Raw genomic sequence first — 18,618 nt, forward strand, 5'->3', positions numbered from 1 at the left:
TGTTTTGCATCACCTCTTCTACATGGACATGGTGGTTGGTTGAACGTAGCTATGAGCAGGCTGTGTCTTGGCCACCTTCTTGCAGCTCATGCTACTCCTCACTTCCTGAACACTGTCCCAATCCCCAATCATCGCATGCAAATTTGACTTCAGAACGTAATTTCCACTGTCCTCAGGTTCCATCTCCATCATGCAATCCAAAACCTCTGCTGCCAGATTCATGTTTCCCTGGTTTCTGCATGCAGCAACCAGGGTGCGCCAGATGACAGCGTCTGGTTTCAGGGGCATGTTCATGACGAAGTCGAGCGCCTCGTTCACCAGCCCTGCTCTGCACAGCAGATCCACCATGCTCCCGTAGTGCTCCATCCAAGGCTCCATCCCATGCTCCTCTGCCATGGACCTGAAGAAATGCTTCCCCTCTTCCACCAGCCCTGCGTGGCTGCATGCGTTGATCATGATTAAAACCACCACCTCGTCCAGCCGAAAGCCTTCCCTCTGCATCTGAGAGAACCGCGTCAGCGCGGCCCGACCGTGCCCGTGCATCGCCAGGCCTTGTATCATTGCGGTCCACGTTACCAGAGTCCTCCTCGTCATCCTGTCGAACGTGCTGCATGCCTTCTCCATGTTCCCGCATTTGCTGTGCATATCGATGAGAGCATTGGCGACGCGTACGCTTTCCCCAAACCCGCACCTCTCGACGTACTCATGGATCCACTCTCCTATGTCAGACCTCCCTAACTTGTTGCAGATAGAAACCACTGCCAACATCATTACTTCGTCAGGTCTTTCTCCTACCGCTTCCATTTCCTCGAACAGATCCAGTGCCTCATTCGGGTGGTCATTGTCGCCATAGGCATTGATCATCGAAGTCCATGAAACAGTATTCTTGTTCCTCAGATTCTTGAAGACGTTGTAAGCATCCGACAGGCAACCACAGGCCGCGTACATGTCGATCAGCACATTGTGAACGAAAGTGTCGAGCACTGCAAGGTTTTTGATCGCGTAGCCGTGCCACCGCTTTCCCTCTGGTAAAGCCTTCCTCTGCGAACAAGCCGAGATGATACTGACAAAACCGACTTCGTTCGGCATAACACTCTCGTTTACCATTCGCTGCGCGGTTTTCATTGTACCGCAGGGTCGATTCCTCTGGGAGTACGCAGCAAGGAGCGCATGCCATTGGACAAGATCTCTTTGAGGAGTTTCATCAAACACTTTTTCGGCAGCATCGAGGTCTCCAAACATGCCATACATCTTGAGGAGGGCGGTCTGGGTAACTACCTCCGCTTGGAAGCCCAGCTTGGCGACCTGAGCGTGCACTTGTTTGCCCACGACGACGTCATGCATGATGAGGCAACAGGCCTTGACAACAAACAGAAGGGTGAAGCTATCTACCTTCACACCTTTCCTCCTCATGAGGGCATAAGCGAGGATTGCTTTCGCTGGGACATTCCCCTCCAAGAGACCTCTCAGGGTCACGTTCCACTTGTATGTCCTACCTTCCACGATCTTGCTACTTCTTGGTGCTGCGCTTCCAGGTTGCTGGCAGTAATGGGAGAATGAATGTTTGGTGAACGGAAAGGCTCTGAGAATGAGTTTGGCCATGTCCGGACACCCTGGAGGTGCTCGGTGTAGGAACTCTAGGCTCCAAGTCTCGTTCACAGGTCAACCACTGGTTGACGAAGACAACCCACTTTGGTGGCGCTGCGTCCGTTCCATGAACGAGAGTAGACTGCAGACTATATACCACCGCCTCCGACTATGGGAAGGAAATGGAGTTGTGCCACCACCCAATTGATGATTATTTATCAAGCAAAATTAATTAATTATATATATATATATATGTTCAATTATTTTCATATTTATCTCTCTAAATTTAAGTTTAAAATATATATTTACAAATTTAAAATAAATACATGGAGTTAACCTCCAAGATATGAAATATAGATAATATTATTTTATACCTTTTCAACTCCTAAGAGAATATTAATGTTTTTTTTTTGTTTGCCTTCAATTTTACTCACAACTTAGTTTCCAACAACAACTGTGAAACCACATAAGCTGATGTGATATAAACAAAATTATCCAGAAATAAGAGACGTAACTTAATCTTCATCTTGAAGAGAGGAAAAGCAACTTTGGTATGTGGAAACTAGTGTTAGATTATTCTCTTGAAACTAACCCCCCACTAACATCAAAAGAACACAGCACACCCTTTTTTGCATTTCCCACTTTTTAGAGCAATTCCGAGATAGCAGAAACACCGTGCCATGGACTTCTTTTTGGTCCTCCAAGGACTTAAATCAGCAAAAAATTTTAGATAGGGAATTCCAAGGAAGAAGATTCAATATCAAAGACTGATAACACTAGTAACACTCTTGGCATTTAATGCAAAATTTAGATCGTAGATACAATAAGATGAAGCACAGGTTTACTGCATCAAAGACCAGGAAAGGCAGCCTTCTATCGTTTACTTCCAGCTTTATTCTAGAGCACTTTGGCATCAGAGTTCCATGACATCCAGCTTGTTCTGAGAAGGCCATTCTAAGATTAAGCTATCACCTAAGCAGGCTCCTGATGATCGCGGCTTGAGCACTGTTAATGTCGTTGTTGGCAAGCAACTCGGAGAGCCTCTCGCTCAGGTCGTCCACCTCCCGGTGCAAGCTCCGGATGTAGTTGCAGGTATCCTGCAGGACTTTGGCTGCTGACACCTGCACCATCGATCCAAAACCCTAGTTCGTCACCTCTAGATCAACTGTGTCAAAGTGTTACTTATGGCAATGAGCATGGAGAAGCGCGAGTGTTACCCTGTCGGTGCTGCGAAGATGGGCCTCGGGGAGCACAGCTTGCAACTTCGTCAGCAGATCATTGATCTGCTCGTCGGTGATCCTCGACGAGCTCATCTGCCTTGACCGAGACCTCCTGCTCGACATCCTTCCTGGTGAATGCGTCTCTTGATGCAATGCAGGTCGACCCAAGAAAGCTTGTGAAGGTGTTCTTGTTACGGGGAGGCCAGACACAGTTTGTAAGAACAAGAGAAGATAATGGAGTTCAGGGATGGAAGAAGAGGGCGGAGACAAGCTTATGGGAGAAAGAAATGGCAAGAGGTGGCATTTAAATAGGGAAGCGAGAGAGAAGATGACATCCAGGGGAGACGACTCTTTGTGTGCCCAAGTGGGGACTGTGGTGACTAAATGATTTGTTTATGAGCCAGCGACACAGGACTTGTGTCAGGAGGAACCACGTAGCCCATGTTAGGTTCTAACTCCAAAAATACATTTCACAGCTTATTATATGACTTCTTCCTGTTAATATCACAATAATATAACAACAAAAAGGTTAAAATCACTGTGACTCTCTGTATTTTGTGCTGTCTTTGCATTAAAATGTTGAGATTTAGAACCATGCAGAAGATGGTCATCACACCGACTCACAGATCCACATGAAGGTTAGACAATGCTCCTCATTAGGTTCCAGAACTGACACTTAGATTAGATTCATCAACTTAACTGTTTTGTTTATGGAGGTAACACCGTTTGAACTCCTTTTTATACTGATTCAAGCAGTAAACACGGTGTCCTATAGCAGATTACAGCATTGAATACGATCCGATGTGCTGCTGTGAGTTGGAGAGTTGGTATAAGATTATGTAGGTGAAGTTTCTATACTGCAGTATGTGCATCACGGGGCACATGAGTTCGATCAAATCGGCAACGAACACCGTACAGGGAGTCACGAGGTGGCAGTGTTTTGTTTAATCTGTGGATCTTGCTGCACAGGCCAAATCACATATACAAAGGGCTTATTGCAGCTCAAGAAAGATCCAGTTTGTTTCTTCTTCCTTCTTTATCTTCTTCCCCCTGTGGGCATATGCTTTCTGGTCCACACAGGAGTCGCAAGGAATCCCATGCATTATGTTACTGATATTACACCTCAAATGAGTACACACACACAGATAGAGAGAGAGAGAGAGAACCACTTGCAGCCCTAGTAATTGTTTATCTCACAATGTGACTGCCTTATGTTTCAACCGAAGTGCCTGTAAATCTCCAAGTATCTCAGAACAAAGAACTCAGAGATCAGTTGAAAAGCCGAGATTACATTTAATCGGCATGTGGCTGAGACTTGAAGAAGCTCATTTTGATCGACTGTTGGGTCACAAGATGAGCCATACGGAATGATGACATCCATGATGCAGGACTATTATACGCAAGTTCTTTAGAGATCTCAACTGTGTTTAGGAATGATAAGATGGGGTGGATTGAGAAGTAAAAAATGGGAGATGGGATGATTGAAACCCTAAAGTGGCAATGATGACCCAAGATTGGTTCCCTTGGACCATTGACTTGAATATTTATCTTGCGTGCTTATACAGATGCAGTGCATGCATCACTCTCTTCAACAAAGGCAGCTTCATGAAATCATTGTAGGGTCTCTTTAGTGGAACTATAAAACCATCCAAAGCAATATGTCATGTTCTTTAATTGTGAGTTCATCTTCATACGAAGCTTACTAAACTATAGATGTGTGAAGATAACCCCCTAAACGAAGGATGCATTGCCTCAAGTCACCAGACGATCTTAGTTTGCAGATCCATGCAGTCGAGTACCATATGCATTTAAAGCTCACAGGAATCTGGTTTGGAGTGGGCTAAATCATGTCTGGTGAGTACTATCATTTTGGCCATCATTGAGGCAATCAATATGAGGAAAAGCTTCTTTCAATCTCAAAAATGTCACTTCCACAAAAGTGGCTTTAGGTCGAGGAAGATGAAAGCGATTGCATCCTTTTGTGAAGATAGAAGGCAGGTTGATCACAGGAGAGAATCTTGAATCTAATGAATCCCAAAACTTAAAAATGGATGAACCCTTCTCCACTTGCATCACAAGAACACCACTGTAGCTACACAAGAATTACAGAAAACATATACCCTGCAAGATGTTATCTCCCTGAAGTAGACAATGTAAATGTATCTACCTCAAACACATACCTTCCTGTGGAGCTGCAACTGTGGCAAGCCAACAGAGGTTGAAGAAACAGAGTCTTTCATCACATAGTTTGGTACCATACTTCACAGAAACAACATTAATTACATTGAGAGAGAGAGAGAGAGAGAGAGAGAGAGGGGGGGGGGGGTCCATCAACAGGCTCCAAGTTTCAGAAACCCTACACCCGCATCATATCCCCTCACGTGCTCCCTATGTGCTCCTCTTTGGGCCACAGCTCAATCTACCAATATCCATTAATCTAATGCAGACTGATACTGTTCCTGTGATCCCCCCCTTGCTTGCTTGCAGCCTTTCCAAGAAGTCGGTGAAAGGTTCCGTCACCAAAGGCTCCTCAAAACTGTCCCCGTCCCGACTGCTTATGTTGCGGGTGAGATCTCCTTGATGTGATCATTATCACACTTAGATTCTCCTTCGGATGCTTTAGGCTCATCTAGTTTATGCATGTATACATGGATGAGTCTGTACCAGGTTGAATAGGTTAAAACTGGCCTGAGGAGGAAGGAGGTGGACATGGGAGGAGCACAAGAAGGTGCACGTGTGAGCATCAAAGCACCGACCCCCCCTTCTCACGTTTTGAGCTCCTCGAGATCTCCTCGGGAACCGCGATCACAGGTGGTCCTTGTACCTCCTCCCCATAGTTAAATCCCACACTCGATCTGCTGAGCTGATTTGGTCGACCAAACGAACGCAATACTATAGCGTGAGGACTGAGAGAACATGGTCTGTGATTTCATGTACGACTTCTCCATCCAGCTTATCGGATTCAGATCCAAGATAAATCCGACCCGAAGGTGTGGCTTGGCCAAGCTTAGTTAGATTATGGTGCTGTCTCACCGTACAAGATGGCTATGCTCGAGGTTGCTTGAAAGCCGAGAAGCCTTGTAAAGCGACGTAGTGATGAGTAGAAATCAAAGATTCACGCTCATCTTTCCAAACATTCAGTCAAACACTCATAATAATGCATTAAGATTGATTTGATGAGCAGATGTCCTAAATATAAATGTTGATTATTATGAACATTACGATGAGGTGACATTTAATAATTTGAAACAAGTGATTCTCAATGCAAAAATAACCCAACTGATACATTTTATTCCTTAGAAAAAAAAAACCAAGTGAAAGACAGAGAGACAGCATGTGAAAGAAAAAGCTGAATGTACCATTTCTTAGATTCTTGAGATCTAAAAGGTAATTTGCACAGATAGTTCCAAAAGTGTCTTGGGTTAACACACATGCTTCTTCACTCACCTGATTTGCGGACAAAATCACTACGTTCGATTTGTATAGTTTGTACTAATTCTTGGTATTTTTGAGGGGTTGAACTCATCGCAAAAATTGTTTCCTCTATTATACTGCTTTGATCCTTAAAAACAGATCTATAATAATTATAGATTTAGAGCTTAGAACTCAAACATAAGATTTGATGGGCCAAGTTGGGCCGATCACCAGTTAAAGAAATGGGTCTGTCTGGGCTCGGGCTTCTCTTCCATTAAATCTTTCATGTATAGAACATTTTATATGGTATTATCATAGATCATGCTCAAAATGTATTATGGCTTCAAGGGATTTTTATATGACAGATTACATGGACGCAAGTAATTAAGATATGTAGCAGTAGTACTACTACTGACTGCATAATGAAGACTTAAATTTCCAACAAATAGAATGGTAGTGGGCCTATTGCCATGGCAAGTGATGCCTTTGGAAACTGGAGGCATGTGTTGCTTGCATCAATGTGATAACCTCAAGGACAGAGTTGTGAGGTAAAGGGCATCATTTAGCACAAACTACAACAAGGGTTTACTAAACAGTAGTTAATGTTGTTTGTGAACTGTGTCTTCTCTCTCTCTCTCTCTCTCTCTCTCTCTTTGCTCTTTGGTCTTAAAGAAAGCTGGTTGGTTCTGAGAAGGAGTGATAAGACTCGTTGGAAAACGAAACAAATCCATAAGTTATGATGTTGATGTTGGCCTTGGAACTTATTCCGACTCGAGAAGGAGGAGACTTTGTCACCTCTTCATTGGTCTCACCGGAATATAGCTCACCCCTTCCCCTTCTCTTTACCGACTAAGAATCCAAGATGTGCTGTGAGCATCCATGTTATTGGAGGGCCGTGAAGACTAAGGAACAGTAACTCCATCACTTTGTCCACAAACATCTCCTGAGGTGGCCCTACACAGCTTCAGGTAGCAGGGAATTTGCATGCTGTACTCAGCTAAAGGCTTCGCCAAAGGCAAAGCAAAGATGTCATGTGTGCTTTGCAGAATATTCTCTCTTTGGAGCTCCTTTTCCTTGCTCTTTCTTGTGTCTTCACTTCCAGTTGGCTGCCAAGTTGCAAGCGTTAGTGCAGGAAACCATGCTATTATTTGCTCTAGAAGGATTCCCGTCAGCTAAGCCTTCTGTTTGGTAATAATCACTTCGAGCTTTCAGCAAGAGGAATCTTTTGTTGGAGCTGCAAGCCAGAATGATAGTTTTGAGCGAGGAATTCATGCGTCATTCAAATGATATGCTGCTTCCAAGTGAAAAGAAAAGCTGTGTTGTAAACATCTTTACTTTCACTATTGCTAATCTACTTTTCTAGAACTATAGGTTAGGCAGGAAGAGTAGCGAACCAAAGATGGTTCGGCATCGCTGTCTCTTTCACGTGTACAATATCAACTGTGTTCTTCTTACATGGCTTCCTCTTCTCTACAAAGATCCACCAACAAAGATAATCGCTGTCATCTAGCAGCATGATCTCGACAGAGCCATCGAATTCATCATCTGATTCGAGAACAAGATCCCTGGAACCAGAAGCTTTTTCCTGCGCACAACTGGACCACAGGATCACATTCCCCTTGACAGTAGTCAGATGGATGTCAAATTGGGTGATGGCTTCCACAGGGGAACGGAGCATCAAACTCCCATGCATCTCATCCCACCTAAGAAGTGAGGCAGCTGGTTCGAGCTTCTGGGAAGCCTCCAAGAGAGATTATCCCATGTGGTGCAACGTTTGATGCTTATCTACCTTCCACACCTTGCCCTCATGCATGGTTGCTTGCTTGACCTGCTCCCTGAGGTCTGTGGGTGTCCTTGTTCAACAAGCATTGCTAAAGTGAAACCAATACGGATTTGATCTTCTTGCTTTAGGTCATGTCATATGCTGTAGATGATCATGCGTGAACTTGCAGATCACTTTGCTTCTTTTTCGGTTCTAGTAGCGGAAACTTTTTCTAGATAGCCAAAAGTGTAGGCTTTTGGAATTAGTGTTTGCTTGGTGGATTAAGCTGCCATGCTGCCACTTGTTGAAGCAGTCGATGCTCTCCAAGATGAAGGATGATTTTGAACGTGTGAGCTCCATGTCTTCAAATTGTCTTCTTCTTCTTCTTCTTCTTTTTCTTCTTCTTCCACCACTTGTGCAAAAGATTAGTAGTTAAACTTCACGTCGTTTTAGGACAATGGGTCACGTTTCCACAGTCATCTAAAGGCACAAAATGGCTTTGGCCAACATCAGTGTAAATGCTCTCTTAACTTTGAGCTTTAGGGGCAAAAGGAGTTGCTCAACTCAATGAGTCATCATTACTGATGACAGTGAGCATCATCAAGCAAGGATCAGCTGAGGTCGTAGCCAGGAGAAAGGATTAAAGAAGACATAGATCGAAAAGTGCTGTTTAATTGCATGGTTTCTGAGTTTGTTTCTACAGCCTCGGTGATTGGATGAAAGCAAAAGCTGTCATGGGATTTCTACCTTCGATGCAAGAAACAAAGTTGTCCAGAAATCATAAGGAATCATTATGTTTTCTATGTGAAAATCCAAGCGATTCCACACATCCTCCGTTGATGATTAGCTAACGAAACATGTTGAGCTTAGTACGAGAGTTCAAGTGTTATCCGGAGGAAGGATTAAAGTCTTTCTTCTATTGCCTCAAACCAATCAAATTTAGGGGTATTTGATGGTAGAAACACACCCCAATCATTATGAATTTTATGCATGAGAGATCAATTCCTTTCTCCAGTCGGACACCCCACCAACCAATCCTATCATTTAACGCGCATATACGGATCCCATCGCTCCACAGCTCTACAAGCGATGCAAAAGAAGACCAAATCATGGACTTCATTGTCTTGCGAGGAGGCAATCTCACAAGCCATCAAGAAATAGATGAAAAATCATGCAACATTAGGAATCTCTGCGCACTTGACAATTGTTTATCGGTGCCGCAATGAAGTCACATAATCCAATCAGGACGATGACAACACTTGAAGCCCCATCTGTTGGTTTGGTGCTCAAATGACATCAACCATGGGGTCAAAGTTGATTCGGTCACCAAGTTGACGCCTTCCACAAAAGATCGAAGAACAGTGTTGATGCAACCTATCACCCTGATGAGTCCATATTATGTCGGCACATATCAAGTTTTCAAATAAAGTCTAAAATATCCTAAAAAAATATATTTAATTCAAAATTTGCACCATTCTATACCAAGCGAAATAGAATCGATAGCAAAATTATCATCTAGTTTATCTCTATTAATATAATGATAAAAGACGTCGTACGTACATATCGATCATTTTACTAGATAGTATCATAAGAGATGCGTTAGAGTTTAATGTATGTCATAGTATTTTCGCTATAAATAATTTCACATAGAATAAAAATTTAGTGGATTTTGATTACTAGATCTATTATGATGTGGTAATTACTCAAGATAAAAAATAATAGCAAAAGGAAAAACCCTGGAGTAGGATTCCAAGCTTTGGACCACCATCACAACACCCAAGTAAATCTATGAACATAGGCATATCAAAAACCCTATGATTGCATGATTATGATTGGATGAAGCAGACTTTTGTCACATATTCTGTGTGTCTCCTTCCAAACTTCACTAGCATGAGATTCCATGCTAACATCACATAAATCAAATTAAATGCCCCTCTTTTTCCTCTCTTTCTCCGATATACACCAACATTTGTGGCAACCTCAAATTAGAGCTTATATGGTGGATATGAAAATATTAGGATTTCCAGGGGTGTTTTCGGAATCAGGCTAAAGCCTTTATTAATCCTTACGATTACCGCCACTTGGGTGACCAGCTGCTGCAGGTGCAGTCTCAGCACACGTGCGGGGCACGTTTTTTGATACACTGTTCCTGCGGCGCAGCAGCCTCGAGATCGCTTATTTTTCCCTTATTTTTTCTGTTTTTTTGGAGGGTTTAAAATCATAAGAAAATTATAACAAGAGAAAATAAAGAAATTAAATGTCAATAAAAAATAATTCAAGAAAGGACGTGTGGACGGGTCCCATTTTGGGTGAATAGAGTTAATGGTGGATTATTCGCGAAATTTAGTTAAAAGGAGGGGATTAATGAGCCTTAAAATGAGATATAAAATGAGGCCGATGGGTGAGAAGAGACGGGAGAGAACTCCAAAAGCTCGGTGGTAACAGAGGAAGGAAGTGGGAAGTAAAAGGACAGGAAGATGGAGTGGGTGTTGTAGGAGGAGGAAGAAGAAGAAGAAGAAGAAGAAGAAGAAGGAGAAGAGAGAAGATTAGTTCCCGAAAGGGGCCTCCTTTCCCTCTGTTTCCTCCTCTTTCCGGTCCCCCTCCTCCTCTTCATTCCCTCCATACCGTTCCGTGAGTCTCCATCTCTCCTTTCAGATCTCCATCCCTCCCAATTTTCCTTGCCTCAGAAAAGAAGAGGCTTTGTTTTTCTTTTGCTCTCGAAAAAAATCTGAGCGATTCAGAAAAGGTGGGATTTTTTCCTTCTGTTTCCCGATCGCACGGGAGGGGATCCGAAGGAGATAGGTGCGGCGGCGAGTAAAGCGGGAATCTTTTACCCGATTTCTTCGTGCCCGCGGGCTAATTCTCGTGGTGGGATTCTCTGTTCTGAGGTCCTGGTCTCTGGGTTCTCTTCTTTTCTTTTCCTTTTGTGTATAAGGTTGCATTTTTCGCTTCCCAGATCGGTGATTCACTGCTTCTGCTGGTGGGCATACTAGAACATACAACAAGATTTGATTTTTGTGGGTTTACTTTTTATTTTTTCTTTTTTGTTCCTAAGCTTGTATCCGATCTATGCACAAGTATTGTAGATCGCGTTACACAGAAAAAAAGATCTAAACTTTCCATTCTGGTTCGTTCTTACTCTTTCTTTGTGGTCGAATTTACGTCTTAGGGAGGAGATAAGGAGGTCTTTTAGTGGTCAAATTGCAGGCTTTGGGTTTGGCCTTGGAGTTATGTTGGAGGGGCGCTCCTATTTGATATCGAGGGTGTTCAGAAGCTCCTGTGAGCAAGAATCCGATTGGCATTGCATGGATTACCATATCCACGAGTCATCGGACAACAAGAAGCGTCCGCTGGACGAGGAATTTGAAGAACAACAGCTAGAAGACCGGGTCAAGAGGAATAAATCGCCGCAGCTCCCTGATACCCCTGACATCAAGGATATGCAGTTGCTTCTTGACAATTCGTATCACCGTGGCCGGGAGCATGGTGATTCAAGCATTGTCAGTCAGCTTGGCGGGGAACTGATAGTCAGCTGCCTTCTTCGCCTTTCTCGGTCCGATTACGGTGCCGTCGCATCGCTCAACCGGATGTTCCGCTCTTTGATCCGCAGTGGGGAGCTCTACCAGCTGCGCCGCAAGATGGATATCGTCGAGCACTGGGTCTACTTCTCCTGCAGCGTCCTCGAATGGGAGGCTTATGATCCATACCGTGGGCGCTGGATCACGGTTCCTAAAATGCCCCCCACCGAGAGCTTCATGTGCTCCGATAAGGAGTCCCTCGCAGTGGGCACCGAGCTCCTTGTTTTTGGAAAGGAGGTGAATTCCCATATCATACTGAGATATAGCATTTTGACTAACTCCTGGTCTCGTGGTGTGGTTATGAACTCGCCTAGGTGCTTGTTTGGATCCGCTAGCCTCGGAGAGAAGGCCATTGTAGCAGGAGGAACCAATGCTCAGGGTGATATACTGAACTCTGCAGAGCTTTACAATTCCCAAACACAGACCTGGGAGACCTTACCTTGTATGAACCAAGCAAGAAAGATGTGCTCGGGGGTATTCATGGATGAAAAATTTTATGTCATTGGTGGAATGGCTAGCAACACAAAGGTACTGACATGTGGGGAAGAGTATGATCTGAAGCGAGGTTCTTGGAGTGTGATCCCTAACATGTCTGATGGACTTAACGGTGCGAATGGTGCACCTCCACTTGTTGCTGTGGTGAACAATGAGCTTTATGCAGCTCACTATGCTGATAAGGAGTTGAGGAAGTATGATAAGGTGAAACATACATGGGTCAGATTGGGAAGCTTGCCCGAAAGCTCTGTCTCAATGAATGGTTGGGGGCTTGCATTCCGTGCCTGCGGTGAACGGCTAATAGTGATTGGTGGAAGGAGAGGTTCTCTTGGAGGGATGATTGAGCTCAATTCATGGATTCCAAATAGGGGGCCACCAGAATGGAACATGATTGCAAGCAAGCATTCAGGCAACTTTGTTTATAATTGTGCTGTGATGGGCTGCTGATTGATCTGATTTTTTTAGACCTGTATTTTACTTCCCCTGGATGGATGCTCAGCGTCAGCTTGTTAGTGGGCTCAAAGTATAAATTCTGCCTAATGGGTGATAACTGGCTTTCCTGAATTCCAATTAGACTGAAAATTCAGTAGAGGTCTCTTGTCTGTGTAACTCAGAGTTCCATTATTTGTTGCTCCTCTCACCCCTTCATTTATTTTGCATTTGGAGCCCCATCAACAATTACTCTTATATGGCATCATGCAGGACGATTTTTTTGGTCAATAAGTTCAATCTTTGAAATAATTTGAACTCTTGATGAGCAGTAGCTTTATGTGGTTCAAAGGTATCGATTGTCCTTGAGTAAAAGAATTTGCGTTATCTAATTTTGTTATATCCACTCTCATTATTATATTTCCATGGTAGCATTGGATGGCATTAGTTTGCCTTCATGATGAACTAAACATACTTGGTTGCTCTAACTAGTTGTATTCTGTAGCTGTTTGATCTGTTCTTAAGGTCATTTATCTAGGTAATTATGTCTGATCCTTTGAGTTGTCGAAAAGTGTCTGATTTTTCTTTAGGGACCCTTTCTATTCCACTCCTGAATGCGCTGATGGAAGTTTGATTACCTTGCAAGCACAATGTGAGACTTTAAAGGGATGGTGGACAAGTAGCCTGCTAGATATGCTCAGTTGACCAAGGTAATACTTTAAAATTTGTTTATCACATCTAGCGAGCATTGTTCGATGGGAGAATATTGCATCTAGTGTTTCTACTGTTTGTCTGAGATACCTTGGTTATTTTTGCATCATTATCTTCAGGTAGTCATCAAATTGTTCTAGAACTTTTTTTCTGCCAAATCAAAGACCAAGGAAATCTTTTGAAGATCTAGTAAGCTGTGCAATGCAGCAGACACCTTGTTTTTATGAATGAATCTGAGATTTTTTTTTTCACTTACAGAAAAAATACAGCAATTTGTTTGTGCCGTTGGATGAAAATGGCTGTTGTACATACCGTAGACCCTGTGGTGCTTAAGTTCACCTTTTATCTTCCTGCATTTCTTTCTTCATGTATACCATTTATATCTATTACTGACTTCCACAAAAAATGGGGAGCAATTTGTCTTGTTTCAACTCTCTCACTGATTTTACATGGTTGACTGTTACTTGTTTTGAAGGAAGAGATTACCCAATTTCTCCTGATCTCTGGCTGCTCATATTTAGGTTCAAACGTACTTATGTACTTATGTATCACTTTCTTCTGCCTCTTTTACCCAATTTCTCCTAATTTTGTTTATGATACTCCTCTTGCTATCAAAACCATCATAATATCTTCACCTCAGTTTCTTGCATTCGGTAGTTAGCTTTTCTCTGGAGTATCCTCAAATGAAAATTGTGACTTTGTGTGATAAATTGTTAATGATAGCATTGCATGCTTACAGTTATTAGCGAATGAACTAGCAAGGTTCGATTTTTTGATAGGTTATTGATATATTGGATTGCACATATTTGACAATCTGAAATTTACAAGAGATACTTGAGCACTAGACATATGTAGTGAAGCCTATGCACTCCATTGATCATGCACATTTTTCCTTGATTGATTCATATCTGATTTCTACTCTTCCGAAGGACCCTAAATCTACCCAGGAATTAGCAGTTTTATCATTTTTATTGTGGCCATTGGAGCACTCAAGGCCAAATATTCAGGGAAATTATGACTTGTTATTATAACCCAACAAGGGAAAGATTCATATTTGTTAAATACTCTAGGTGACTCCTGTGATTGACTTTCCCTAATCTTGAACTGGTAGCGCAAGCTCTACTTGTAGTAAGAACTACTGAAGAATTTAGTATTTTAGGATGTCTAGCCTCTCGGAGGATAAACACAAACATTTGACAACAATTATAGATATCCTATAGTCTGTAAAATTAGTGAAACTCTGATATGATTCACAAATGTCATACAATTATTGCCATAGCTCAAGGAATATGAATTATATGCAGATTTTTTTTACATCAAGAAACATCAGTTTTGTGCCTAGATATATATGGTACTTGATGTGATTTTTGACTAAGGCATCTCGAGGCATATTTGTCCACTAGGCAGTCAACTAGGAACCAAGGTAATTGCCCGTACCAACAATGATAATAACACAGCATAGAATTAATTGTCTCCGTAAATGTTGAGGTTCTGTTTAATATCCTGTACTGATTCAGGTTTTTTACATAATTAAGGATGTGTTGCCGTCAGCTTGATTTTTTTTCTTGTCCGGTGCTTAACTACAGTAGATACAACCACAATGTAAGGCACATCATGATTTTAGTTGATCAAGATTATTAGTCTTTTTCTTTTTTGGTATAGAAAAATTAAATTGGAACTAGTTGCCAATGATTCTTATTTTGCAGAAACTTATTGGAGGATTTTTTTTATACTTTCTTTTGTTGGATATGAATATCATGGTATGTTTACATCTCTTTTACGATCTGACACGGAACTGGTGGACTAGTTTACGTTGGATTGACATTGTGTAAGTGAATTTAAAGAAGAAAAATCGAGAATAGGACCAGTCAGATCCATGAAACTTGTTGGTCTACTGTTTTTTTACAAATTTATCTTCCAGTTGATTATGCAGTCAAAATCTGTCGAAAAGGTCATTTTCTCATGCACCTGACTTATCAGAGAGAGATTTTGGCTTTTACATATAAGAGAGCAACCAAGTAGAATCAAATACTTCTCCAGGTAAGGAGTTTAGAAGGTGACAAATGTAATGCTATAAAATTCTGTGGGGAAGATGCCATCAATGAAGACTCTGTTCCCTTGAAGAATCTTGATTATGTTGACATCTGTTGCTTCAAGTAAATCTAGCGCCAGATTCTGACTTGAATTGGTAATGCATCTGCAAGGCAAAACAGTAGTTTCTTTCTTCTGAAATGCCGGTTTCTTTGGTTTATTATCTACAAAACTTTGAAATGCTACTTCTTTTGTATAATGCTATCAAAAACTCAGAGAGGCCTTCTTCCTCAAGAAATCAGAAGATACAGCAGCTTTATTGCTTGTTTTAAGCTTGTCCACTTACTTGCTTAGTGAATTGGCATGAAAGTTTGTGTTTCTTCAAGCTGCTCAAAATATAATAATGGAGTTTTAGCAGTAGAGAAGCAAGACTACTGACATTGACAGATTAAGTTGCACTGATATGTCTCTTGTGGCCTTCTTCTTGCCTTCATTTGCCAGCCATGAATCCAGTCTCATCTGCTCCAGGGCATTGTAGACAGGCATTGCAACAGAGCAGCTTGCTTCGTGTAGTTTGCTTGTGCCACTGTCGAAAGTAATTTTCCCTGCACACTGCTGCCAATCATGTAATGCCGCCTACATGACTTGATCAGCCAAATCAAACTCACAAGTTCTCATCAATTCTTCTTCTTCTTCTTCTACCCAAGGATACTTATTGTCCATTACTTTGGTGTGCAGTCATCTGTTGGTTTTTCACATACAAAGCTCAGCAGATCACCACAAGCTTCTTATCCTAAAGCTACAGGAGATGACATGGGGGAGGGGAGAGGGAGTACGATGGCATATCATCTCCGTTATTGCGGTACCGGACGCACCGCAGTGCTCGGGATTGGCTGTCACAGGCGGGGCCACCGTCATGAAGTACAACCTGGCTCAACCCAACCGATCTGAGCCCTCCGATTCCATGATGAGGTGCTTTAAAAGTACAACTGCTGCATGCATGCAGTACGCTGATGTCTGATGGTGGCTTTTCCATGCACTTGTTGTGGGTAGGTCGCTTTGTTGGTACACTGCCGCAACCTTTTCTCTGCTTCTGTAGGAGGAAAGAACATGAAGAAGTATCACTTTACCTATTCCTCCCTTTAGTTTATGCATCGATTATTTGCATGAAATCTACTTCTTCACACAGAGCTTGCAATTACAAGTGCATGAAGTATATATAGTTCGACAACACTTTCTCAGAATTATAGTAGCAACTCCTCCCTTTACCTCTTTCTCAAGCAATATGTTAATAGTGTGTGTCTTTTATAGAGTTGGTGTTACTGTTACATGTGAGGATTCAGATTCAATTGGACTCCAGTGATCAGCTTTGCTCTTAAAGATGCCTTCTGGCATTAAGAGTGCAGGTGGAATCTTGATTGGAACGAAGAAAGAGGAGCAATGGAAGTTGTGGTTTTCAGCTGCTAATGGTGATTGAATGTGAATGGTGGTAATAGAAGTGGTAGGTGGACCACATAACACGAACTGTTGCCATCAAAGGCCACTGTCACGTCTCCCTTCCTACACAGATCCAACTCCCCTGTGCTGTTGCCTATCTCCTGCAGCTCCAGAGCGAACCCTTTCCATGGATCACGGTGTCTTCCCATCTCCCCCACAACACCTTGAATGGCCTGCCTTGTAGCTTCGCTTCGAGGTAAAGCAGTCCTAATCAACAGCGTGCATCCTCATGTGGATGTGGATGCACCCATGGCTTCCAGATGGCCGGTCCGCCGCCGACGCCGCCCGATATCGCCGCTCCCGGGTGCACACAGCTGCCATCCTCGAGTACACACGTCGGCCGCAAAGCCACCTCATGCGTCGCGATTGGCGGGCGATCACGCGTGATTCGTGGGCGCAGCCAAAGCTGGCTGGGACGCCAATCTACTCCCAGGTTTCCTGATCTCTCAATCTCCATTGGCACTGGACTTGTGCTCACGTCAAGGACACGAAGCATGTTTCATGTACAGAGGAAACTGGCGATCAAGTGGCGATGACAGCGTGCGTCGTCAAGGTCTTGAGGTCCCTCACGTTTTACCTCTAGTGCGGGGAACGCACAAATAGACCTCGTTTTCGACGTGAGACATGTAGGCCATGGAGCGTCGCCTACAAATACCCCCGACGGATGTTGGTGCAAACTTGCCTTCCTGAGATATTTCTACGCTTCTTCCTTACCTTTCTGTACTCCTGCCATTCTACTCTCTTCTCCAGCACTTGGTGCCCATGTCGACCCAGAAATCGAGGATCAGCGACGAGGAAATCAACGAGCTCGTCTCCAAGCTGCAGTCTCTGCTCCCGGAGTCTCGCCGCAGGAACCTGAGCAGGGTATGAATCATATATAACCTTCAGTCTGGCGTTGCCTGTGGTTGATGTGTCGATGCGCGCATGCATGCAGGCGTCGTCGGCGTCCAAGTTGCTGAAGGAGACATGCAGCTACATCAAGAGCTTGCACCGCGAGGTGGCCGACCTCAGTGGCCGGCTCTCCCATCTGACGTCGACGTTGGACCCCGACAGCCCTCAGGCTGAGATCATCAGGAGCATCCTCGGGTCCTGAGCTGAGCTTCTCTGCTGTTGCTGGCGTGAAGAAGGGTTATAAATCTCAGCAAGAGTAATATTACTTCTGATTGATGCAAACCAAATCCTCCAGCGGTTGCTATTGTCATCGTGTTTCTGTATACATATCCAAAGCTTAATCCATTTCTTCTCACTCTATCATCTTGATACAAACACCATGCATGATGATGCTATCAGAAAATGAGCTTGAGAGCTGAAAACTTGAGAAACGTTTGAACTAAATTTGGTGGAAAGAAACACCAAATCTGCAAGTGCTACACACGCATTCGTCACCAAGAAGCATTTAGAGAAAGAGGGATCAAGAATTGATGATGCAATTGGCCTGAAGAAGCGATTTGGTCATTGTCCTGGAAGAGACGGTAGGTCGACAAATTGGGCCCGGCTGGTCCCAACAATGGCGGCATGGGAGACAGGAACATTAAAGCCCCTCGTTGGATCATCATAAACACCATTCCTTGCCCAGCCCACGTGAGATTTGTTTCTTCATCGTTTTCCTAATGATTTAGACAGACAAATGCCTTTGATTCAAATTTTCTTTGTGTGTTCAAATGGACAGATATCATGTTAGGGACAGATATCATGTTAGATGTTCTCACTCAGAGTCTAAATCAATGACGAAAGAGATGCAACAAAAGTAGTAGCTTAAGATTCTTCTCTGTCTCGTGTCCTGCTGTGAAGGAACCACCTGTAGCTCTGTGTATTGTGGCAAAGGAACACTCTACCTGAGAAAGCATTACTGCGCTTTTGCTTTGGTTAAAGCAGACGCAGCTATTGGCTGAGA

The 18,618-nt window shown here is 43.1% G+C and overlaps 4 protein-coding genes across 10 annotated transcripts; 2 read left to right on the forward strand and 2 right to left on the reverse strand.

The window, feature by feature from the left end:
• Positions 1-13: 13 nt before the first annotated feature.
• On the reverse strand, positions 14-1,751 carry LOC135631807 (pentatricopeptide repeat-containing protein At4g38010-like). The gene has a single exon (XM_065139727.1). The coding sequence runs from the start codon at positions 1,600-1,602 to the stop codon at positions 19-21; it is 1,584 nt and encodes a 527-aa protein (XP_064995799.1). The 5' UTR covers positions 1,603-1,751; the 3' UTR covers positions 14-18.
• Positions 1,752-2,311: 560 nt separating this feature from the next.
• LOC135630959 (transcription factor ILI6-like) lies at positions 2,312-3,092 on the reverse strand. The gene is made up of 2 exons (XM_065138288.1): positions 2,805-3,092; positions 2,312-2,708 (listed from the first exon to the last, which is right to left on the reverse strand). The coding sequence occupies exons 1-2, from the start codon at positions 2,928-2,930 to the stop codon at positions 2,556-2,558; spliced, it is 279 nt and encodes a 92-aa protein (XP_064994360.1). The 5' UTR covers positions 2,931-3,092; the 3' UTR covers positions 2,312-2,555.
• A 7,300-nt stretch (positions 3,093-10,392) lies between these two features.
• LOC135632027 (F-box/kelch-repeat protein At1g74510-like) lies at positions 10,393-12,645 on the forward strand. 7 transcript variants are annotated; one of them, XM_065140309.1, is made up of 2 exons: positions 10,393-10,871; positions 11,191-12,645. In XM_065140309.1, the coding sequence occupies exon 2, from the start codon at positions 11,214-11,216 to the stop codon at positions 12,501-12,503; it is 1,290 nt and encodes a 429-aa protein (XP_064996381.1). In that variant the 5' UTR covers positions 10,393-10,871; positions 11,191-11,213; the 3' UTR covers positions 12,504-12,645. The 7 variants fall into 7 exon arrangements, with proteins under 7 accessions (XP_064996381.1, XP_064996382.1, XP_064996384.1 ...); XM_065140310.1 differs by having other exon boundaries at positions 10,393-10,851; XM_065140312.1 differs by having other exon boundaries at positions 10,393-10,614.
• Positions 12,646-13,050: 405 nt separating this feature from the next.
• On the forward strand, positions 13,051-18,367 carry LOC135632029 (transcription factor ILI3-like). The gene is made up of 3 exons (XM_065140315.1): positions 13,051-17,390; positions 17,475-17,588; positions 17,659-18,367. The coding sequence occupies exons 1-3, from the start codon at positions 17,358-17,360 to the stop codon at positions 17,815-17,817; spliced, it is 306 nt and encodes a 101-aa protein (XP_064996387.1). The 5' UTR covers positions 13,051-17,357; the 3' UTR covers positions 17,818-18,367.
• Positions 18,368-18,618: the final 251 nt, after the last annotated feature.

Source organism: Musa acuminata, chromosome BXJ3-2 (genome assembly GCF_036884655.1).
Source record: "Musa acuminata AAA Group cultivar baxijiao chromosome BXJ3-2, Cavendish_Baxijiao_AAA, whole genome shotgun sequence".
Classification (NCBI taxonomy): domain Eukaryota; kingdom Viridiplantae; phylum Streptophyta; class Magnoliopsida; order Zingiberales; family Musaceae; genus Musa; species Musa acuminata.